This window comes from Squalius cephalus (assembly GCF_949319135.1).
Source record: "Squalius cephalus genome assembly, chromosome: 2".
In the NCBI taxonomy this organism is placed as follows: domain Eukaryota; kingdom Metazoa; phylum Chordata; class Actinopteri; order Cypriniformes; family Leuciscidae; genus Squalius; species Squalius cephalus.
The window spans coordinates 16,292,831-16,317,709 of record NC_137123.1 but is presented as its reverse complement, the minus strand read 5'-3'; the positions used below and the strand labels follow the sequence as shown (position 1 = coordinate 16,317,709).

General features: G+C 40.5%; 2 protein-coding genes across 3 annotated transcripts in view; one reads left to right on the top strand and one right to left on the bottom strand.

Annotated features, from left to right (window-relative positions):
- pkd1a (polycystic kidney disease 1a) overlaps positions 1 to 2,458 on the bottom strand; it is a 96,343-nt gene extending 93,885 nt beyond the window's left edge. The window contains exon 1 of the mRNA XM_079895199.1: positions 1,845 to 2,458. Within this exon, the coding sequence (XP_079751325.1) occupies positions 1,845 to 2,113 (269 nt within the window). The 5' untranslated portion in view covers positions 2,114 to 2,458. The remainder of the gene's footprint in view (positions 1 to 1,844) is intronic.
- Positions 2,459 to 13,523: 11,065 nt separating this feature from the next.
- On the top strand, positions 13,524 to 24,079 carry LOC307172642 (somatostatin receptor type 5). Of its 2 annotated transcripts, none has more exons than XM_079895180.1 (3): positions 13,524 to 13,790; positions 15,980 to 17,108; positions 23,324 to 24,079. In XM_079895180.1, exons 2-3 carry the CDS (start codon positions 15,987 to 15,989, stop codon positions 23,444 to 23,446), a joined length of 1,245 nt encoding a protein of 414 aa, XP_079751306.1. In that variant the 5' UTR covers positions 13,524 to 13,790; positions 15,980 to 15,986; the 3' UTR covers positions 23,447 to 24,079. The 2 variants fall into 2 exon arrangements, with proteins under 2 accessions (XP_079751306.1, XP_079751307.1); XM_079895181.1 differs by having other exon boundaries at positions 23,100 to 24,079.
- The last annotated feature ends 800 nt before the right edge of the window (positions 24,080 to 24,879 follow it).

Sequence of the window (24,879 nt, the reverse complement as noted above, 5' to 3'; positions counted from 1 at the left end):
ATGCAGCTGCTGTGTGTGTGTGTGTGTGTGTGTTAAATCGAGGAATACACTTGGGTAGCCAACTCAACCTTTCCCTTGGCTTGAGGCATTTTTTATCCACTTAGAGAAAGACTAAGTATGACTTTTTGGCAATTTTTACATACTGAGAGATAGGCTAAATCACACACAATAGGCTAACATAAGTTCAGTTGGGTAATAATGAGTAATGAGTAGTGCTGTCAAATCAATTAATTGCGATTAATCACATCTAACATACAAATTTGTGTATATTATACATGTGTGTGTGTAGCTTATATATATGTTAGGGCTGTCAAACGATTAATCACGATTAATCGCATCCAAAATAAAAGTTTGTGTTTACATAATTTATGTCTGTGTACGGAGTATAATTATTTTCTATATATAAATACACACACATGCATATATATATATTTAAGAAAATGTGTTATTTACATATAAAATATTTATACATAATATAAATTATATATAATATAAATATATACACAGTATATACATGCAAATATTTCTTAAATATATACATGCATGTGTGTGTATTTATATATAGAAAATAATTATACTCCATACACACACATGTATTATGTAAAAACAAACTTTTATTTTGGATGCGATTAATCGCGATTAATCGTTTGACAGCCCTAATATATGTACACACATGTTTGTTATGTTTGTTACACACATTACTAACATGTTTGTTAGTTGTGATTAATCGCGATTAATCGATTTGACAGCACTAGTAATAAGAATTCATTCTTTTTTTTTTATGTGACCTTGCAACAACATCTCTGATGATGATGCGTTTACTGGTTGCGAGGGCGGGGAAACCTGTCACTCACATGAGATCCACCAATAGCAAACCACAACCATCCAATCAATTCACCAAGGAAAAAATAAAGTCCCGCTCTACATTTGTTCTTGTTTGAGAAACCACTTCACTTGGAGATAAGTCACAATAAGAAAGAAAAGACTATTGCAACTTCCATTTCATGCCCACTTTAAAGTAAAAAATGTTGTAACTGTCTGTAAAAAAAACGAGAGATAGAGAAGGAGAAAAGTCTCATGAAATGTCTTAAATTTTGAAAACGCACAAGTGTATTTCCATTAAAAATCACTCAATAAGACAAAATATAAAAGATTTAAAATACAAAAATTTGAAAAACTTTCGGTCGCCAAAAGAAAGTCAGTGTAGGAAGCCATTTTGTTGTCATGTGACAAAAACACAAAACAGTTGATTTTCATGTCACATAACCCTCATCATTACTACTGTGTATCAATACAATAATAAACTATTAATAATAAAGGTTCCAAAAGGTGTTTTTTTTTCGCTGCGATCCGTAAATGAACCATTTTTGGTTCCCCAAAGAACCTTTCAGTGAACAGTTCTTAATAGAAACATGTGTTTCTTAGTGTGAAGAACATTTTAATTATCTAAAGAATTTTGTGCTGTGGAAAGATTCAATGAATGTTAAATATTCTTCATGGAAGCTTTTTTAAAGAGTGTAGCCTATAGATTCGAATTTTTACTAGATGGTCAGACCCAGACCCCTTGATATTAAGAATTTAGAATTTCAAATGTATTTTCAAAAATGTGAAAACAACATTTCCATGAGCTTGGCACTGTTTTAAACCAGCCTTTCAAATGTTTCCCAGATTCATCCTGTTCCCCCATCCCAGACATCCCGAGTTATGATTGACAGATAAACAGTGGTAGTCTGAAGTATTACACCAGCCATCATCCAACATTCTCCACCCGTCGTCACCTCAGTCACATCACAACAAACACCCGCAAACCCGCCCGGGGCTTTCAGCGAGCCACGGTCACTTACAGAGTGTGTGTTTCGGTGGGCAGGCCGGACGCCGCGGGGGCCTGATCCAGTCCGATGTTGGAACAATTAACCACGCACAAGTTTTGGGGTCCCACCGCCGTGCACGAGCAGTTCCCCGGGCACGGGCTGCACGCTCCCCCGTCTGCCGTGACACCCGAGCGCGCCTCGAGGCAACAGAGTGCAAAGAGCAGACTGGAAAATAATCCAAACTTTGGGAGACAGACGCCATGTTTTCGCTTAAACACAATCTGTCCATTTCTACAAGGCATAGCTCACTCGCATCTCATCGCCCCTTCTGTTGGTGAAGTTTTCCTCGGGACGCGGGGAGGAAAGTTCACTCTTTTCCCAGTTTTTCCATAAGAGAATCGGCGTAGAAAGCAAGAAAGCGTCGGAAATCTCGTTTTCCCCCAAGTTCGATGACGTCCCCCCTCTATTCCTCCGTTAACGGAACTAGATTCACTTCTTCTCCCGAGGAGGGGAAAAAAACTCAGGATTCTGCTCTGCCAGAAGTTCCTGAAGAACTTCCTCTCGTTCTCCCATCCTGCAGTGCCACTGCTCTCCACTGGATGAGGCTGACAAATCTGACAAATCACTATTGCACATTACAATCCAATATATTAACAGAACTCGGTGTTTTAGACTTTAGCGTTGATATTATTTAAGCATGGCACACAATTTTTTTTTTTTTTTTTTTTTTTTTTTTTTTTACAGTTTAGCACATTTGTAGCCTATGTCCCTGTCACGTGCAGTGGCTACAAAAATAAGCACAAATAAAAATGTCACTGCATTGGATGATAAAACATCAAAGCAAGAAGCAAGCTGAAGAAAATATGAATTCATATTCGAACTTCCATTATTCCTTTGACATAGCCTATTTTTTGCATAATGGACTGTATGCTCTGTGTTTGATTGTGATTAGTGACATTCAGACATTAATTGTGACTTTTAAATATCCAAATATGCCACTGTGTCTTAATAGTAGATAAAATATTCATTTGAAATAAATTTTTTTTAAAGATATTAGTTAGCGTTAAATGAATGTGTGAATTTTGCATTAAATTCAGTGCTTTTGTTTGAGCTGATGTTAGCATTGTTCTGCACTGTATGAAAATAAATTTAATAAGAAATATTTCAGTTGTTTCTTTTTTTCATTTCTAGTGTCGGCATATTTCAAATTAAACATGGATGTAAGCAATATTATTTTATGAAGCAATAGTAAAGTATAATAAAGTGAATGTGTTGCACTTAAGATATATGAAATAAGTTCTGAAACATATATTTTTTTAAACTTATTAAGTGCTATCGAGATTAATCACATCTGACACAAAGGTTTGCAAAAAAAATAAAAATGTGTGTGTGTGTGTGTTTACTTAAAGTTAATATACAAACTTTTATGTTAGATGGGATGACAGCACTAATTAATACTTTTTCTTCAATTTAAATCTTGCATATGCTGTCAACTTAATTAAAAGTAAACATTTTCCAGATAATATTTTAACAATTTGTTTTAGTATAATGAAAATGTAAAAGCCACTTATTCAATTTTGATTTAGTTCTTCACAAACGGATAAAAATATACAGCTGCCTTTATATTTATCAGCGGTGTCCCTCACAAGGGAATCTTCATATCTTTGCCATCAAGATGTTTGAAAACATTCTGTCTGATTAAATTACAGAAATCAGTGTGATAATATCAACATTTCAAAAGATGAAGTCCTCTGAGCAATGCTAACTATAGCTCTATATTTCCATTCTGTTCATTTTCTTGCTGTTGTATAAATAATCAAGTCATTATTGATGAAGTTTGAGAATATGAGCTTGACCAGAGCATATTTCTGATTTTCCCTTTTATAGTTATACTCTCTTAAAAGACATTATTGATTTTTTAAAGAAGGCTCAGATCCTGAAATAACTCTGCAGACATGAATAAACTACAGTCTCTGTTTCTTATCTTTTCCTTTGAGACACCTATACCAAATATGACTAATTCATCATTCAAGCACATTATTTTGCACTAACTAGAACAAATCTGATCCGTGGCAGTATGTGGATGAATTATTCATGGCATGAAGGGTGTGTTGTATGTTTAAACTCTAGGGGGAGCCCTGCAGAAGAAGTTCAGATCTTCATTACGGTTTGGACTGGTCATTTGTTGAATGTAATGCAACTAAATATCCGAGACTTGAGGAGGCTAAATTGAAAAACACACAGTGACACACACATCCATCCCAGTGTCTGGTTGTTACAGCTCTGACTGCTGTCAAATTTCCGTAAGAAAGGAAGTCATCTGAGGACATGGGAGTGAGTAAATCTCAACCAAACAAACTCTTCCCACCCACCTCCAGAGTTTCTGTCCCCCAGCATGTGCAGTGTTTGAGGAGTCGAGTCAGTCATCCAAGTGGGTGCCATTAAACACCACAGACGTCTGTGATCCACCTTCAAGATGAAAGATCAAGAGACCGCGTGTGGCTTCGACATTCACAGAAGAGAAGAGAGATGCTGAAGCGGAGAACACACTGAGAGACTGAGAGAGTTCGCATTTCAGACAACCACACAGTTTACTCTCAGGTAGACTCTCAGGTTAAGCTGATCCAGGCTCATCCATACTGTTACTTTCAGAGTTTGTTGCAGTTTCTTACATTATTAGGGTCTTCTGGGTAGTTGTTAGGACGTTGCTATGTGGTTTCTGGGATGTTCTGGGTAGTTGCTAGGGTGTTGCTATGAGGGTATTAGGGTCTTCTGGAGAGTCGTTAGGATCTTACTATGTGGTTGCTGGGATGCTCTAAGTAGTTGCTAGGGTGTTGCTATGAGGTTATTAGGGTCTTCTGGGTAGTTGTTAGGACGTTGCTATGTGGTTTCTGGGATGCTCTGGGTAGTTGCTAGTGTATTGCTGTGATGTTATTAGGGTCTTCTGGGTAGTCATTAGGACGTTGCTATGTGGTTGTTGGGATGTTCTGTGTGGGTGTTGCTATGAGGTTATTAGGGTCTTCTGGGTAGTTGTTAGGACGTTGCTATGTGGTTGCTGGGATGCTCTAAGTAGTTGCTAGGGTGTTGCTATGAGGTTATTAGGGTCTTCTGGGTAGTTGTTAGGACATTGCTATGTGGTTGCTAGGATGTTCTAGGCAGTTGCTAGGGTATTGCTGTGAGGTTATTAGGGTCTTCTGGGTAGTCATTAGGATGTTGCTATGTGGTTGCTGGGATGTTCTGGGTAGTTGCTAGGGCGTGGCTAATAGGACACTGGTATGTGGTTACTAGGATGTTCCAGGTAGTTGCTATGGTGTTGCTATGAGGTTATTAGGGTCTTCTGGCTAGTCGTTAGGATGTTGCTATGTGGTTGCTAGGATGTTCTGGGTAGTTGCTAGGGCATGGCTAATAGGACATTGGTATGCGGTTACTAGGATTTTCTGAGTAGTTGCTAGGATGTTGCTATGCGGTTGCTAGTATGTTCTGGGTAGTTGCTAGGGTGTTGCTATGTGCTTACTAGGGTTTTTTGGGTGTTTTGTAGCGCTTTGCTATGTGGTTGATAAAGTGTTTTGGGTAGTTGCTAGGGTGTTGCTAAGGTGTTCAGAGTGGTTGGTATGTCGAAAGTCTCTGTGATATTCTATGGTCTACACGAGGAAGTGTAAATGTAAATCATTGTCCCTAAAAAAATCATGTTTTTTGACCACTCAATTGTTCCGTGGATGAAATCTGACCACTTATGAATGCAATCACACACACACGCACACACCCTCAAAGGTCTACATGAGTGAAAAGCAGTGTGAGGAACAATGATTGAGCTGCTTGACGTTCTCCATGGGAATATCACACATGTAGAGGTACAAATATGCTTCACTGTCCTGATCCTGGTCTGCAGATTAGTTTGTCTCATTATCCTGCAACAAGGCAAAAATAAAACGATCAAGCCCGAGCTGCGGAGCTGATTGATGGGATGGAGTATGTTTCCATCCATCCTTCCATCTCTTCTCCCACCTGCTTTGTTTATTAAGTTAACCTTTCTTTATTACACTGATCCGTTTATTTTGAGCCTGTGTGCTCTGCCAGTCTCCATGTCAGTGGCAGGTGAATGTTGATGCCGTATTAATTTATATGGATATTTTTGTTGTGTACTTATTTGTTCAGACTACTTGTCTTTGAAGAGTCGAACGTGTTTGTTACACACACACACACACACACACACACATATATATATATATATATATATATATATATATGCGTTGTGTATGCATTATATAAACAGTTTTCTCAGGCAGACTCTACAGATTGAAGAAATTGCCCACCGGTCTCTGATTTCTGATTTCATGGTTCTCCAAGGTAAAAGGAATAACTCACTGTATATGTCGGGCTTCCTATGGTCTAAATGGTCTAAAACGCGGCTGCCCGTTTGCTCACCGGCAGCCGTAAACATGATCATATTACCCCAATTCTGCGCTCTCTACACTGGCTGCCAGTTCGATATTGAGTTGACTTTAAAATCTTAACTTTCACCTACAAAGCTCGCTGTAATCAAGCCCCTAAATATCTCTCTGACTTAATTGTCAATCACAATCCATCCAGATCACTTAGGTCAAGAGATCAACATCTTCTGTCTGTCCCTCGATCTTGATTACAATGCAGAGGAGATCGAGCTTTTGCAGTGGCTGGCCCTAAGTTGTGGAATAACCTGCCACTACATGTTAGAACTGCTTACATTAGATGAATTTAAATCCATGCTTAAAACTCATCTTTTCTCTTGTGCTTTCAATTCTTGGTAATTCTACTGCGTTTCTTGTCTTCATTTTTACTTTTATTTTTCTATCCATTTTTGCCTTTTCTGTTTTTCTATCATGTACAGCACTTTGGCCAACCAAGGTGGATTTTAAATGTGCTTTATAAATGAAATTTGATTTGATTTGATTTGAAGGTGCAAAAATCAGGAAAGCATTCCAACACTAAGCATGCAATTTTTCCATATAAGCAGTCCATCCATACTGTGTAATAGGTTGTCATCGTCAGCCTATTAATTTCTGCCAAGATTACTTTGCTATGCTTGGTTAAGCCAGAGGGAAAATAATGATCTGCAATGCAGGTAAAAACCTGCAGTTATCACGTATTCCCACGTGGAGAAATTTCACAATACTGGCACCACTCTGGTCTGAAATGAAAACATTGGCATTCATTTGAAATTTCATAACTGTTATGCAGGTGCAAAAACCTCATATTAGGTATGACAGAACACCTGGAAATGGAAATGTCACACTTCTTTATTTTTGCATTTAGGATCCTAAATTACTGCTTGCCTAGCTCTAAATGCGATTAAAATTGCACTGGTGAGTGAATAAGCTCGCTATTAGGCTGGAACATTTTCTAAAACTGCAACTGCGTTAAATCTGCAACTGGTTTCATCTTCATCGTGTTTCCTGTAACCATGTGTGACAGATGACCGGACCGAAATGGAAGATGGAAAAATAAGAAAATGGAGATCGCTTCCATTAAGGGAAACATGGAGGGGAAACAAACTACTTTTGAACGGAGGGACTGTTTTTATCTTTCAGAACGGCAGAGCTATTGAGGAGTACGTGGATGAGTTTTTGAACATCTGCCATCGAGGCATCTGCGATGACGTCTGCTTAATGGAGGGATTTTGGTGTGGCCTGGACAAAGATCTCCGCTTCGTCATGCCCCGCGGTGATCCCTGCTGGACCCCTAGAGAGTTACATCACTTTTGCACTGTGGATAGATGGATCCCCATTCACAGTGGGCGAAGTGGAGGATGACAGCAGCCTCGTCCAGCCACACCTCGCAGACGTCTCGCAGCCAAACCCAGAGCTCAGCCCACCATCACCCGCCTGTGACGACAGCGCCAACCAGGCTTTCGTTTGCTTTCCTGTAGCTCAAACAGTAGAGTGTTGACACTTGCAATGCCAAGGTCATGGGTTCGATTCCCAGGGAAAGCAAGAACTGATAACAATGTAAATGTATATCTTGAAATGCAATGTAAGTCGCTTTGGATAAAAGCGTCTGCCAAATGCATAAATGTAAATGTAAGCCATCGCCCCAGAGCCAATGCCCCAAAGCGAATTTGACCAGGGGTGTGAGCCGGCAACCATTGTACAAGTGGGAGTCTTGCTGGAGCTTGAAACTGTTTAATAGACTGGGACTCAGAGGTACTGCTTCCCACCCTGCGAATCTGTGCCTTCATCACTGCTGGTAAAGCCCAGCATAATGACTGTATTTTCACCCTGTACTGACAGTGAATTATCGTGTTTGATCCAGCCCAGCCTCCCTCTCCCACTACAGATCTCAGCCCTGCCTCAGTTGGTTTCCTGCAGTCCTTCGCCTTCCCCCATGACGCCTTAGCCTGAGGCCGTGCACTCACCAACTTCGCCTAAGCGTGAGGACCCCTCGGCTCCACATCCGGCAGCTGTTCTCCTCTCTCAGCCTCGGCCCGTCAACCTGTCGGCTCCACCAGGCTCCCTCATCCCTCCGGCTCCACCTGAGATCCTCGGCCTTGCGGCTCCACCAGGCTCCCTCGTCCCTCCGGCTTCACCTGAGATCCTCGGCCTTGAGGCTCCACCAGGCTCCCTCGTCCCTCCGGCTTCACCTGAGATCCTCGGTCTTGCGGCTTCACCAGGCTCCCTCGTCCCTCTGGCTTCACCTGAGATTCTCGGCCTTGAGGCTCCACCAGGCTCCCTCATCCCTCCGGCTCCACCTGAGATCCTCGGCCTTGCGGCTCCACCAGGCTCCCTCATCCCTCCGGCTTCACCTGAGATCCTCGGTCTTGCGGCTTCACCAGGCTCCCTCGTCCCTCTGGCTTCACCTGAGATTCTCGGCCTTGAGGCTCCACCAGGCTCCCTCGTCCCTCCGACTTCACCTGAGATCCTCGGTCTTGCGGCTTCACCAGGCTCCCTCGTCCCTCTGGCTTCACCTGAGATTCTCGGCCTTGAGGCTCCACCAGGCTCCCTCGTCCCTCCGGCTTCACCTCGGTCAGCCATCACCATGCCTGCGCTGCGGACTTAAGCGCTATTCGCGACACTTTGGCTCTCCACCCCTTTGGCTCCCTCTGGCTCCGCCCTCCCTCCAGCTCCACCCTTGGTCCTTTGTCGCACCGGCTCCGCCTCAGTCCTCGGATGCCCCGGTTACACCTCGAGCGCTCGTTGCTGCACCCTTGCTTCAGTCTCCAGAGCTAGCGGTGTCACTCAGTTCCATCAGCTATCCGTCTGCACCCTGGGATCCCCATCGACTCTGCCATGGGCTGTCGTCCTAACTGCGCTCTGGGTCTGCAACGTCTGGTCACACCTCCCGTCACCTCCTGGGATGCTCCCACCATCTGCCCCTTCATGGGTTCTCTGCCATTCTATCTGCCTGTTATTAGCTCTTCGCCTACTCCTCGTCTTCCTCCAAAGCCACCTCATCTCCTTTTTGTCTCTGTTTTTAACGGCACGAGGTTGCGCCTTAGGGGCGTTATGTCACAGACACTCATTCTTAGTTTCATTATCATGGATTTTTGTAGTAGTTAACATTTGAAGTGGATCAAAAAAGTTCATCAAAAGTTGTCCTAAGATTGTCCTATTGTTCAAAATTCATGTATAACTTTTATGAAAGGTGTTGATCCACTTCAAATGTTGACTACTGTAGTTTGTTTTCACTAGTTTCCTGTCTACCTTTGTCCAGTTTTCCTGCCAGTTACTGTTAATATAATGATATCACCCATTGTCCGGTCATGTTTCCGCATAGCGGTTGGTTCCTTTGCTCATCTTGTTTGTATTGCCTTCTGAGTGGATTATTAAAGACGTTATACCTGATCTTCATCTTCATTGTGTTTCCTGCAAACATGCGTGACACCCAGTTGCAGCAAAATGTATTCTTTGAACAGTTAAAAACAAATCATTTTTGACTCCAAAATATTTCATTTGTAAATCTCTGACCCAGAGCAGCTCAAGCTGTCCATATCAATTTACATTTTCATTCATTTTCTCGTCTGATCTTGTATCAAGACGTCCTCTAACTGCATATATTTGCACTTGAGAAAATTACAGCAGCTGCTTTCTAAGGATAAAAACCTCAAACCGGTGATATAAAAGCAGCCCTAATGTAATTTCACTGCCTAGATTGAGCTGAAACCATACAATATTGGTAGGAACACGGTGCTAATGCAACTGTAGTGCAGGATAGTACAATATATTACAATTATACAAAATTTTATATCTGTTGTGTAAGATCTGTTGGCCTTTTATTGCTATAGTAGAAAGAGAAATTGGCATTAAAAATGCAGACTGCGAATCATAAGCTGTATTGAATCTCTCATGCTGCCTATTAACCCTCTACAACAGCATCCATGTAAATAAATCATCAGTGACAGTAACCAAGCAAAATGCCCATGAAACCCAATGACACACTGGCATCTTATGAAATATAGCTATGACTCCCAAACTCTGAATGTCATCTTGAATATTTTACTCAGAAACTACCAAGCATTTATAATACTACTTTAATGTTGCAGAAATGTTATTCTAATGTTCTTAAAGACTCTCGACAATGTTTATGTATTGAACTCAATTGGGACATTGATATAACCTCACTTCAGGCTGTCCGTATGTTTCTTATGCCAGAAATGTTCCATGCTAACTGCAACATAACTGAATTACACCGGCGGAGAAGCAGAGAGAAATCAACCATAATTTTGTGGAAGATGCCACCTGTCTGAACATACACTCACAAACTCAATATATGTCTGCAGATAGCATTATGTTCTTCACAAAGGTCACCGCTGAACATGATTTACAGCACCTGTCATTAACCATTTATCTGCTGTCTTCTTACACAACCTTCTCTCTTTAATCTGTGTTTCACAAAGCTGCTTAATCAGTTACACATGTATACGGTAAAATGTTCATACGGAATATAAAATCCTTAAAAAGAAGAACGTGGTAGAAAAAAGTGTAATAAATAAGAATAGAGTCAGTATGAGTTTTGACCAGTAGGGGAGGCTATATCAGCAGTTGAAAAAGGGGTTGAAGGGCACTTGTGAGTGTGTATATATATGTAAATAAAAAAAGGGGTCACTGAAACTCTTATAGTCAGCTGCTTATCTAAATACTGAGAGGATGGATTCTTCATAATTTCTATTGTGCATAGTTATGCATTTTGTATTATTCAGTGTGAAATTAGTTTGGAAATGTTTAGCCTAAAAATACCCTGTGATGTGTGCTTATTGAACGCTGCTTGTCAGAGCCGTCTAGGAAACACGGTGATGAATCAGAGATAATCTGAAGGTTTGCAGGAACACATGTGGATTCTAGTTAATCAATATCTGTAATTATCCCACTGTGTGCTTGTCAAGTTCAGCGCTGCCTCATGCATGAATGGACTTGTCTTCAATTGATCCCCGGTGTGTGTGTGTTTTCTGGATCTTTGGGATTCTCGCAGCTGCCAAAACCCCTACTGTCTTTGCATGGAGTGTGTGTTGACTGAGCATAAAAAACAGCTAATTCAATATTTCTATCCACCAACACTTGAAAGCGTTGTAAGAGTTATATCAAAATAAGATATTTATATATTCATTGTGATATTTTGTGCGAATATGAGTGTGTCCATTATGCGCTTCACTGCAACAACAAAAAAAGCTCTCTTAGTATTTTTGTCCACTGCAAAAAAAACAAAACTTTTCTTATTAGTGTCTGGTTCCCATTAAAAAAAAAAAAAAGAAAAAAAAAAAAAATTCTTACATCAAGATGACTTTATTAGATAGGCTAAGTAAAATGGCACAAGATATTATGTCTTGTTTTCTGAGAGAAAAACAAGACATAATACCCCCACCCCCCCGCCTACAGTCACACAAAAGCTGTGGCCATAATTATGTATATACATACTGTAAGGACAAACATAAATACATTCCTGAACATACTGTATGCCATCTTGTCATTGTCCTTTGATGCACTAACAACAAAAGAGAAAATATTTTACTCAGCCTGGCTGCACACAGGTAGCACTTTATTTTACAGTCCTGTTCCTCATGTACGTATTATAGTAATAGCAGTAACATGTAATAAAAAGGTATTGTACCCTAAACCAAACCTTAACCCATGTAGTTACCTTATATTACCCAGTCCTTTCTTAGGCAACTAAATGTAAGTGTGCATACTGTAAAATAAAGAACAACCTGCACACTTCACAAATCTCAGTGTCACTGTTTCATGAAAACTACATATTCAGAGATTTGACTGACTCGTTTGACTTAGGCTACCTTATGTGGAAGGGAAGTATGGATATTCTTTGCAAAACCTTGCAAGACCTCCAAAAACGTCAACAAACCCCATTGCACAAAATGACTGACGGACATAAAGCGTTTCTGATTACAGTCCATGGCCATCGCAGAGACATTTCATTCAAAAAGCTTTTATTTCTGCGATATCTGTCAGGAAGTAGGAATATTTTATGCCGGGTATTTAAAAAATTAATTTTCCCCAGTGATGTTGTGATGAAAGACAGCATCTGTTTCCGTGCGATTAACACCTGGAACACACACCTCAAAGCTCTTTTGTCGTATCTGTTTGCTGAATCAGCTCATGAATCAGTATAGTGTGCATGAATTTGGGCACTGGTAAGGACAATGGGCAGTTGCTGGATCCCAGTGATCATAGTTCATAAAGTTATAAATATGGATTTTGCTCCAGAAAGCCTTTATTAACCCCCTGGAGCCGTATGGATTACTTTTATCATGCATGGATGGATGCACTTTATGGAGCTTTAAAAACTCGTACACTATTCGCTGCCATTACAAAGCTGGGAAGAGCAGGATATTATATTTAATATAACTCTGATTGTGTTTGGCTAAAATAAAAAGGTCACAATCACCTAGGCTTGAGGGGGAGTAAATTATGGGATAATTTTCATTTTTGGGTGAAAATGGCCGACTCCCTGATTACTGAAATTGCTGATTGAAACTGATTGAAACTGATTGAAACTCACCCTCTGTTTCCCGCTGAGAAGTGAATGAATTTATTTTAACGGATAAAGCTCATATTGGATGTGCCACATTGTTGGCACTTCTGAGAGATGCACAGAGGGGTGAATATCACAAAACCTGTCCAGAAAAGGTCAAAAATAAAAAATAACAAATTCCTGCATTTTGACACTCTTTGTAATGAACACTGACAATTACATAGGCTACAAACTCAAAAGTAAAAGTTCGCACCCATTATACACTGTTAAAAAAAGTTGCCTTAAATTTTTAAGTACAATCAATTTGGCTATAAAAGTAAATTCAACTTAAATGACATGAAATGGACCTACAAAATTATTTGAATCTTAAGTTGAAAATTGCTTATTATGAGTCAATGTAAAAAACATGTTGTCAAAACTTATTGACCAGATCATTTTTACAGTGTAGTAATGAACATTTGGAAAGACAATGTAATTAATTGCCATGACTACCAAAAACACCAAAAAGCTTGACCAAAAACATCAGGTTTTGAACGCAAGAACTGTAATTTTGTGTTTACAGCTTACAAGTTTTCACATATTATATTAATATCAATGTGTTATTATTTCCTTAAATGATCATATGCTAAAAGGTTGTGTATGTTATCATGTTGTGGTTTAAAGAATTATTTCTGTGTGGGATTTTAAGCCGTTGTGACTGGAGCGCGCGCACGGTTTGACTGCAGGATTGCGACTAAACTGCGATCGCGCGCATTCTCTCTCTCTCTCTCTCTCTCTCTCTCTCGGATTAGTTCTATCTCAGAGTGAGTCGGGCACCAGATGCCATCACCTGTCGCGAGGCTCAGCACTGGTGTGGAGCGAGAGCGCGCACGCAAGAGCTTGTCCTGTGGCTAATTTAACAGAGACTGTCGCTGACAGATTCAACAATGTTTATCAGTGTTTGTTATTTGTACCTACTCTTCTCGTCTCCTTCGTGGGATGTTTCACGCCTCCCTGTGTTTTACTGATACATAGGCTACTCAGGTAAGCCCAGAGGAACATTTTTGTTTATGGCGAGGTTTTGATTTAAGTTCATTTTAGTAAAGTAGGCTAAACCATTCAAGTTAAGGAATCTTGTAGTAATAATTGTAAGAATATTCTTAACTTGCTGCAGGACTGTGTTCGTTCACACTTTGAGGGCAGTGCTTCTAAATTTCTTTAGTATTGACCAATAATGTTCTGTTTTACCTCACCACGGCCGAATATCATTGCCTGAAATATGTTGTTTTTTTTTGTTTCCACGGAGTTTGCAAAGTGTTATTTCTAAACAATAATCATAAATAATGTCTCTGAAGAATGCAGCCACGCAAGAAAAACCGGCACGCCGCCGTTCTTCTCACTGTCTTGAGTTTAGGCTATATCAAGGTGGAAGCAGATAGTTTGAAAGAAAATATTTTGTAGTAGATCCAGTTGAGACCCTAATCTCATAAGTCACAAGACCATAAAAGATAAGTGCGTTTTTTCCTCGTTTGTTCTGCGGGCAAATGTTGTGAGTTGAGGTCCAGCGAAAGTCTACACAAAAAATACACATAGCCTACATAAATGATGTGTATTATTCAAAATAAAATACATAAATTGTATAAATGCTCACTGTAAAATCGAACAGTTGTTCAAACATTTTTTAGTTAACTTTACTTAATGTCTTCATTTAATTGTAAAAATCTAGTAATCTGTACTATTCACTATGCCTTGTTTATTCAGAAACCCAAGTTCAGATTAATTGATTGGTTTGAGTGCTATTTTGTCAACAACAACAAAAATGTGTTTTCGAGGCGGGGCAATTCTTAATAGACTTTTCACTCATTTCCTCCACTTCGGCAATTATCTTTAGTTGCATTCACTCATTTCCCAAAGTCATCATGAATGTTGAATTGTCAATACAACTCACATAAGCTGACTTCATAAATTGATGTTGATGTTCACCATTATGGTGATCAGTGTTCCATTTGGTTGGGCACATGGAACTTCATTTATATTATTATATATTTTTAAGGCAATCGGTTTGCATGCTTCTTTTAAAGTAAGTCTAACTAATTATATTTACAGTGTGTGACAAGTTGTCCCAACCTTGTCCCGAAAAGAACATAGTTCAAACTTTCTACTTTCAACAAACAGTTGACTGTTGGCTGAAGGCATGTCAATTGTGGTTTTATTGTGTTGACAATTATTATATTGTTTGAATGATTTACAGATATGGTTTATTATATATTTTACTATATAAAATAGTTTATTATTGGTTCAACTATTTTAACAAACTCTGCTAATTTGTGTAAATCGACTGTTGACTAAAAACCCCACAGCAACAGAGATTTGATACATACTGGAAGGAATATAAAATCTAGTCTCAGGTTGACTGAAACCAAATCAAGTCTCTTAGACTATGATCTGTGCTGCGACAGACAGTTTTGACTTATCTGTGCTCAAATCCAGAGAAAAAGGACTGTGAAAATATTGATCTCTGGACTAATAGAAATACCAGAATCAATGAATGCATTGATAAAAAATGCATTTTTCATTGCAATTGCTGCAAAAAAACACAAAACAAAACAATAGTTAACTGTGTTTTGACTTTGTACAATAGCTTGAAAAAGCTTATTCGGTCCACTAGATATCAAGTGATTATAAACCCCTATAGTCCTCAAGCATTTTGGATGTCTCTTTTTTTGACATCCATTTCAGGTCTTGGAGTTTCTAATAATGAGCTGTTGAGTTTAATCAGATGTGTTTGAAATAGGGAGGCTTTTTTATATAGTTTTTTTTTAATGAATCTCAGTGGTGGTGTGACTAAAATGTGCTCTGCCTCTATGCAGCTCTTAGGAGAGAAAGAAAACAGGAGACAGGGAGCGACAGAGAAAGAGAGAGAGATGCATGCATGCGTTGTGTCACTTCAGTCTCCTTGTGTGGGTTTGCAGTTTTGGCTCTGATCTTTATAGCTGAGGTGTGATCATCTGCACTGATTCAGTCTCTCTGATCTCTCACTGTAAACCAAGCACATTAAATTTACACAAGCCTTATTCTGTCCCTCTGACGAACACATTCAAACATAAAGAGAAACTATGTACCCTGCCACTGAGCTTCATTATACTCTCTTCCATTTCCATCCAGTCACTCTTCCCTTTCCCACCTTTAGACTTGTTGTTTCTGACCCTTTTGTATCTCTCTGTCCATTCCAGATCCAGAATGGGGTCATTTAACCAATCCGGGTGGACGGGGTTCATCCCAGGGGATTATAACTCCTCTTCCAATGGACTGGGATTTTCAGGAACTCCAGTTGGGAATTACACCGAGAATGTGTCAAATCAAAGCATGCCTTTCCAAGGGAGCAGCACGATGGTTACTGCGGTCATATCATTCACCGTGTTTATCGTTGGACTTACCGGCAACACTCTGGCCATCTACGTGGTTTTGCGCTACGCAAAGATGAAAACGGTTACGAACATCTACATTTTAAACCTTGCCGTGGCCGACGAGCTGTATATTTTGGGCCTCCCTTTCCTTACGACGCAAAACGTACTCTCCTACTGGCCGTTCGGCTCATTCCTGTGTCGCGTTGTAATGACGGCAGACTCGCTAAATCAATTCACGAGCATCTTCTGTTTGACAGTGATGAGCATCGATCGCTATTTAGCAGTCGTGCATCCTATCCGCTCCACTAGGTGGCGCCGGCCACGAGTAGCTAAAGCAGTTAGCGCGGCGGTGTGGGCATTTTCGTTCGTCGTCGTTCTTCCCGTGGTGATATTCTCTGACGTTCAGGACATGTTTCACTCATGCAACATGAGTTGGCCGGAGCCACGAGACGTTTGGTCGACGGCGTTCATACTCTACACGGCAACGCTCGGATTCTTCGGCCCCCTGCTGGTCATCTGCATGTGTTACCTTCTCATCGTAGTCAAGGTGAAGTCGTCCGGTGCGCGAGCGGGATTTACCAAGCGCAGGCGCTCCGAGCGGAAGGTGACCCGCATGGTGGTGATAATCGTGGTGGTGTTCGTCCTCTGCTGGCTTCCGTTCTACATCATTAACATGGTAAACCTGGTGTTCATACTCCCGGAGAACAGCGTGGTGGTAGGGGTGTACTTCTTCGCCGTCATCCTGTCGTACGCCAACAGCTGTGCCAATCCGCTGCTCTACGGGTTCCTGTCCGACAACTTCAAGCAGAGCTTCCGGAAGGTCCTGTGCGTGCGCAAGGCGAATGGCGTGGAGGATGGCGATCCCAGTTTGCCGCGTACAGAGAAAACGACGACCCACGACTCCTTCCTGACACCTCGGAACAATGACTTTAATGGACACGTACAGGGCAGCCAGGTACAGTCCCTCTGAAAGCACATCACACATTTTTTAATGAATTTGTTGAACCTTTATATTCAGAGCTTGACATTAACGCTAGTGGCGTGTACTGCAGTCACTCCTTCTAGCCACTTTAGCGGGATTCATTTTTATTACATTTTTCAATTGTAGTCTTTTAAAAAGGGATCTGAAATAATAAACTAAGTGCAATGTAGTGTTGTCAAAAATACCAATTTTTTGCTACATACTGTATCAATACTGAAGTATCTGAAACGCTTCCAATACTCATTTTCAGAAGAACAGATACAGGATACCAGCTGCGCTTTCTCTCTCTCTCATCTCTCACTCGCTCGTTTGATTTGCTCCGGATGAATATTGTCGCTGTAAAAGGCTTTGAATTTTGTCGTCGGAATGCGCATAATTTTACGCAGGTAATTCCCGCAGATTTTGTGCTCACACCCAAATATAACAAAGTCGCCTTGTAGTACTAAATTGTGGTCTTTTTTGCTGCTTATTGTCCTTAAACATTCACATACACACAAAATAATGTCAAAATGTCGGTCTTGGCGAGTATGCACGTAAACACAGTCATTTTTTTTAAAGAGAATGTAAACAGATGAGAAAGAAAAGGGATGTGTAACAGTATAATGGATCCGTGCGTCAGGTCTTAAAGTGACAGCAGCCTAATAAATGTGCAGCCAAATTATGAGACAGTATTAAAAATATCTATATGGCAGTTTTTACCAATGGTATCTATGTCAAAATTGTGGCCAGTGAAAATGCTGCGTGGCTATAACTTTGTAAAACCAGTTTATGTCAAGCCCTGATTATATTGCTAGAACAATGATATCTTAAGTCTTAGACATTCTGTTGTTTGCATTTGTCTGATGTGTTGCTTGTTTTAAATCATGAAAGTTTGGTAACACTTTTCAATAAGATTCACATTTTTACGTTAGTTAAAGTGAGCATGAAACGGAAGTTGCGATAGTCTTTTCTTCCCTATTGTGACATATCTGAGAGCACTTTATTTTGTCCTTGAGAAATTGATTGGATGGTTGTGGTTTGCTATTCGCACCAGTAAACACATCATCAGAGAAGTCGCTGCAAGGAGTCACTTTGATCAAAGATTAAAAGATACCTCTTTAATATTATTTAATGGACTTAAACTGACATGAACTAACAGTGAACTGTTGTGTTTTTATAAATGAACATTAACAAAGATTAATAAATACTGTAACAATTGCACTGCTCATTGTTAGTAAATGCATATTAACTAATGGGACCTTATTGTAAAGTGTTACCAAAAGTTATCTTGAGTTGGTTAAGGCATAGTTCACCCAAAAATTAAAACCCTGTCATCATTTACTCGCCTTTATGTCATTTCAAACCTGTAGGACTGTCTTTCCTCTGTGAAACAAGTGAGATTTTTAGCAGAAATTTCACGTCATGCTACTGTGACCAAAAAGGACAAAAAATAAATAAAAGAAGTCTCCCAAAAACCATTCAAAGGACATACTATTATAGCATTTAAGTCATATGATCGAATTAGGATCGCTCTAGATCTAGATTGGATTGTTTAACAGCATGAGGGTTAGGAGTAAATGATGACAGAATTGTTACTTTTTGGCGAACTAGTCCTTTAAGCTGTTTTCTAGAAGAAGAATAACAACAGTACAGTTAGAGCAAGGGTTTTTTTGGCCCTTCGCTGCTGTGTTTGTGAATTCTCTGTAGATTACAAACATGTTGAGAATTTCACATTCGATACAGCTGCCAACATGTTGCTCCTTCCTCACTCCCCAAAGAGACAATCTCAGTGAAATTGATTTAGTGGGCAGCAAATGGAGTGAGAGACAGAGAGAGAGAGAGATTGTTAGTGCGTGCGTGTGTGTGTGCGCGTCTTCCTGTCTATCAGTCATAACCCCCTTAGTGCCCTTAGGGAGAACACTACTCGTATGTTCCCAATAAACATTCCCAATGTCCGTGTATATTAGCATCTGTGTGTGAAAGAAAAAGAAAGAAAGGGCTGACCAAAATCTTACGTCAATGTTTCTTTTCGTATCTCAGTAATGGTAGAAATAACAAAAACACTACCAATAAAAATAGTTTGTCACTACATACTACTACAATATATGTGTTATTTTATAGTTTCTATGCCTTTAGAACTATTCTAAATAAAATGAAATAGTTATTTTTGTTGGAAATTCAACAAATAAAATGGTTAAACAACCAGGTTACCACATTGTTATTTGACATTTTCACACACACTTTTTGTTGATACTTAATACTTAACTTAAAACCATTAAATGTAATTATTTATCAATAAAAAGTCATTTATTGATGCCAAACGAGAGATAATTCTTCAAACATTTTACGATGCATGTTAGAAAATATCTAAAAATTGATGTTTATTAATTTAATTTGTGATTGGATTAACCACACTTGAAGTTGTTTTTAAAATAAGCAACATACGCACTTTTTCCCAGGTATATTTGATCATATTGCTCAGCCCTACTAGAAGAGATGATGAAATCTGTGTGATAGTTCAGCTTGACCAAGAGGACCATGAGGGAATACAAGTATGTGTGTGTAGAAATGTGAATGCATAATGAGAGTGAGATCAGACGATCATGGTTAATTCATCGGGGAAATCCCATAGTCCGGCACGAGAGACTGAATCAGATCTGTGTGACTGAAGATTGTCTGGCATCAGATCTGAGATCAATGAGAAAAAGCCGGTCTCTTTAAGCCATTACTGCATCCGCAGAGCTAATATCAGCTCTAATGTCTCTCTGTGGCTTTCCCTGCTTCGACGGACACTGAATCTGATTGGTGGAGACACCAGACACACATTCACTCGCTCTCTCTTTTAGCCCTTTTCCACCACTGTTGGAGACGGAAACCAATTTGGCTCATTCTGCATGTTTACACGGCAGAAAAATTGGCTCGACAATGGACCCTCAAACCTGCTGGTCTCGAACCAGGAATCAATCATCGCCACTGAAGTTTTCAGAACAACAAATCGCTCTGGCACAAAACAAAAAGTGCATCGCTCCTGCTATAAAAAAAACAAAGCTGTTAAACACCGGAAGTGTAATGTTACAGATACATTGTGCCTATTTTCGTCACGCTACACAGCTACTCTGTGTGAAATAAAATTATTTTATTTGAACATATTTAATATGTAAGGGATAATGTATAGCGAGGCGGTTGTTATAGCGAATAACAACCCCGACAGGCTGAACGGGACCCCGACGCGAAGCGGAGGTTGTTATTCGCTATAACAACCGCCTCGCTATACATTATCCCGCTTATTACATGGCTACCTACAAAATAAATCAATAATTTGACACAAATTACTGATTTAAAAAGGAGTTTATTGATTTAAAAACGATTGTATTGCTTCCGCTAAAGAAAATAGTCCGTTCCGCGTCCATAGCAACGCTCTGTTTTTCATGGCAACGGTGTGTTATAATTCGCAGCGTCAAGAAATAACAGACCGCATTCTACATTGGGATTCAACCAAGCCATGTAATAAATCTAATTAATATATGTTTATTTAATTATATAATATGATTTTTTTTTTGTTATAGATTTAATATTTTGTCAGTGGTAATGCAGGCCAGCTCTAATTGCGGTTCACAGATCCCATCATTCTGCTGGAAAAGGGTTATTTCTCTCTCTCGCTCTCACAGTTTTATGGAGAACCAGCAGGGAATCTCAGACCAAAGCTGAATTAAAACCACATTGTGCAGCAGTAAGAACATGTTATTCTACAGAATGAGAAACAGGAAGAAAGAAAAAGGGCAAAAATGTAAATGGGTGCATATGTTGGGGAAAGCGAAGGGCTGAATGTTGTGCAAGTTAAAGAAAGAGTTGACCTAAAAATGTAATTCTGCCATTATCTACTCACTATGATGCTGTTTCAAAACAGACACATTCTGTTGTTTTCTCTGTGCAACACAAATGGACAAACGCTGATGAAACTTCAAGCATGTTTTGAAATAAATAATGGCAGAATTTTCGTTATTGGGTTTTTAAATTTCTGAATTTTTAACCCAGCTAACAGGGAACGTTCTTTCAAGGTTATGAGCAAACATTCTTTCAGCAACATTAATAGAATGCTCTTTCATAGTTATCTGGTCTTTGATAATGTTCTCAAAACATTAGCACAAAAACAATATTTATACATCATTCATGGTAGTTTTTCTCCTAAAATAGATGTTCGTTTAGCGATTAAAAAAAAAAAAAAATGTTACTACTTATTTCAGAATGCTCAGAGAACATTCAAAAGTAACTTTCCCACAAAAATGGAATGTTCGCATAACCAAGAAAAGAACGTTTGAACTTTCAGAGAACATTCAGAAATAACGCTTTCATAACTTAATGGGAATGGTAGCAAAGCATTCTCAGAACATACTTTTTGTTAGCTGGGAAAGTGCAAATTAACATCATTAACCACACACACACACACACACACACACACACACACACGTTTACTTAGCTATCTAATTGGGGACATTCCATAGACGTAATGGTTTTTATATTGTACAAACTGTATTTTCACTCCCCTTACACTAACCCGACCCCTAAACCTACCCATCACACATACACACATACACACACACACACACTAACCCGACTCCTAAACCTACCCATCACTCACACACACACACACACACACACACACACACACACACACACACACTAACCCGACCCCTAAACCTACCCATCACACACACACACACACACTAACCCGACCCCTAAACCTACCCATCACACACACACACACAGACACAGACACACACACACACACACACACACACACACTAACCCGACCCCTAAACCACCCATCACACACACACACACACTAACCCGACCCCTAAACCACCCATCACACACACACACACACACACACACACACACACACACACACACTAACCCGACCCCTAAACCACCCATCACACACACACACACACACACACACACACACACACACACACTAACCCGACCCCTAAACCACCCATCAAACACACACACACACACACACACACACACACACACACACTAACCCGACCCCTAAACCACCCATCACATACACACACACACACACACACACACTAACCCGACCCCTAAACCACCCATCAAACACACACACACACACACACACACACACACACACACACACACACACACACACACACACACTAACCCGACCCCTAAACCTACCCATCACTCACACACACACACACACACACACACACACACACACACACACACACACACACACACTAACCCGACCCCTAAACCTACCCATCACACACACACACACACACACACACACACACACACACACACTAATCCAACCCCTAAACCTACCCATCACACACACACACACACACACACACACACACACTAACCCGACCCCTAAACCTACCCATCACACACACACACACACACACACACTAACCCGACCCCTAAACCTACCCATCACACACACACACACACACACACACACTTACCCGACCCCTAAACCTACCCATCACTCACACACACTAACCCGACCCCTAAACCTACCCATCACACACACACACACACACACACACACACACACACACTTACCCGACCCCTAAACCTACCCATCACACACACACACACACACTCACACACACACACACACACACACACACACACACACACACTTACCCGACCCCTAAACCTACCCATCACACACACACACACACACACACACACACACACACACTTACCCGACCCCTAAACCTACCCATCACACAAAACTTTCAGCATTTTTACATTTTTAAAAAAACTTTAATTACTTTATTTTTATACCAGGTTTTTGGAGATTTTGTCAGGTTTTGGTCCCTTCTGGGTACAAATTTGTCCCCAAAATATAGTTAAGTAGGCACACACACACACACACACACACACACACACACACACACACACACAGTGCAGAGGTGCCACTGTCTGACCTGTTCTGTGTTTCTGCAGGATCTGCAGTTAGAGTCTTGCTTGAGTGCGTCTGAGAGCCCTCAGCCTGCAAGACCCCAGATCATTGGCCAGACCACACTCTAAATGCTGTTTCTCTCTCTGTCTGTCGTTTTCATCTTTATCGCTATCTCCTTTTCTGTGCTCTATCGTCCTATCGTCTCTCTGTCCATCCCTTCGATGTGTCTGTCTGTCCGCCTGTCTCTTCTTCTGCGTTGTTGTGGAAGGTGTGGCCTCAGCCTCAAGCCACGCCCCCAAACGTCCCAGCGACTCCACATTCCCGCGCAGCAGAGCTCAGTCTCCACCCGGTGCCCGTCGCCTCCACGCCCAGCTCCAGTCGGGACCTGTGACCCCAGGAACAATGCCAGGATACTTTGTTTTGGGTGGAGGGTGCCGTGTGTGCTGGAAAACACCAGGGTCCTCACGGCCATGGGAAACCTGGGAATGGCCTAGAAAAACCATTGAAAACTCTATTTTGAATTTATCAGCTTTGAAGTATTTCAGCAGTTAGAAATGAGTGCAGTCTCTGTAAAATGACAAACCACAGATTGAGTCTGAGACCACTAGTGAAAATCTTCAAATCCTTTAAACACAAATTATATTAGCATAGCAATGCATGATTTAAGAGGAAGCAATTCGGAGGAAACGTCACATGTTCAATGTCACAGAATGTGCTTATTTGATTAGTGACTTAGTAATAAATGGCGCCGAGTCATAGCGTTTTTGTTTAAAACTTTTCAAAACCCAAACACGTTCTGTTTATTTTCTGGTTTAAATTACATGTGGAATCCCAGATTTTCACCGTGGTCTCAGACTTTTGGGCCCCACTTTCAAACACAATTTAAAAAAGATGAGAAAACAGAGGAGGGATTTAGAAGAGAGACGAGATTTCAGACGCAAGTGAAGGGGACTTAGAGATGATGAATGTTGCTTCTCACACACACACACACACACACACACACACACACACACACACACACACACACACACACACACACACACACACACACACACACACACACACACACACTCTAAAACCAAAACTTTCAATCAATTTCCAGCATCAAACATGCAATCACCTTGTTCTCTTTCTCCTTTACCATCAAATTAATGATTGATGTGAAGAGGAAAATAAAACCTACACACAGGGAACAGTATTACATTTACCTGCCAGAGCTGATTGCGAAAATCTCAGCGTGTCCTTCACAAACACAGACTGATATACTGCCTACCATTCAACTTGGAAAAGGACAACAGATCTCCTAGAAGTTTTGACTTAATACTTGGAAACTCGTACTGATATCTAAAACTCTCTGATTTAGCTAAATGTATGATGTCACCCAGTTAATGATAAAACATTCCCTTTTAAACAGACCAAAATGAATCTCAGGCCCTGTTTACACCTGGTGTTATGATGCGTTTGGGTCGATGGGATCACAAGTGGACGATGCTAAAGGTGTAAACGGGGTCTAAAATGGTTTGAGCTCGTCCACTTTCCACCACTTCCAGAGGAAGTTGAAAACACATTCAACCGGATTGCTTTCGTAGTGTAGACGCTCATGTGGTCGAATGTGTTCAAACAGCCACAAAACTTGAACATTATGGGAAGAGCTCTAGCCAGACGGGGTTTAAACTATCGGCTGGAGACTCAAGTTTGGTTTGAAGATGAAAATCGTATCAAGCACAATGTCCTCTCATCATTCCTGATTTCTAACACACACTCAGTGTTCGGCTGATCTTGCGTCTGTCAGAGCAGAAACTAAAGCTGTGTGTTTTTCCGTCG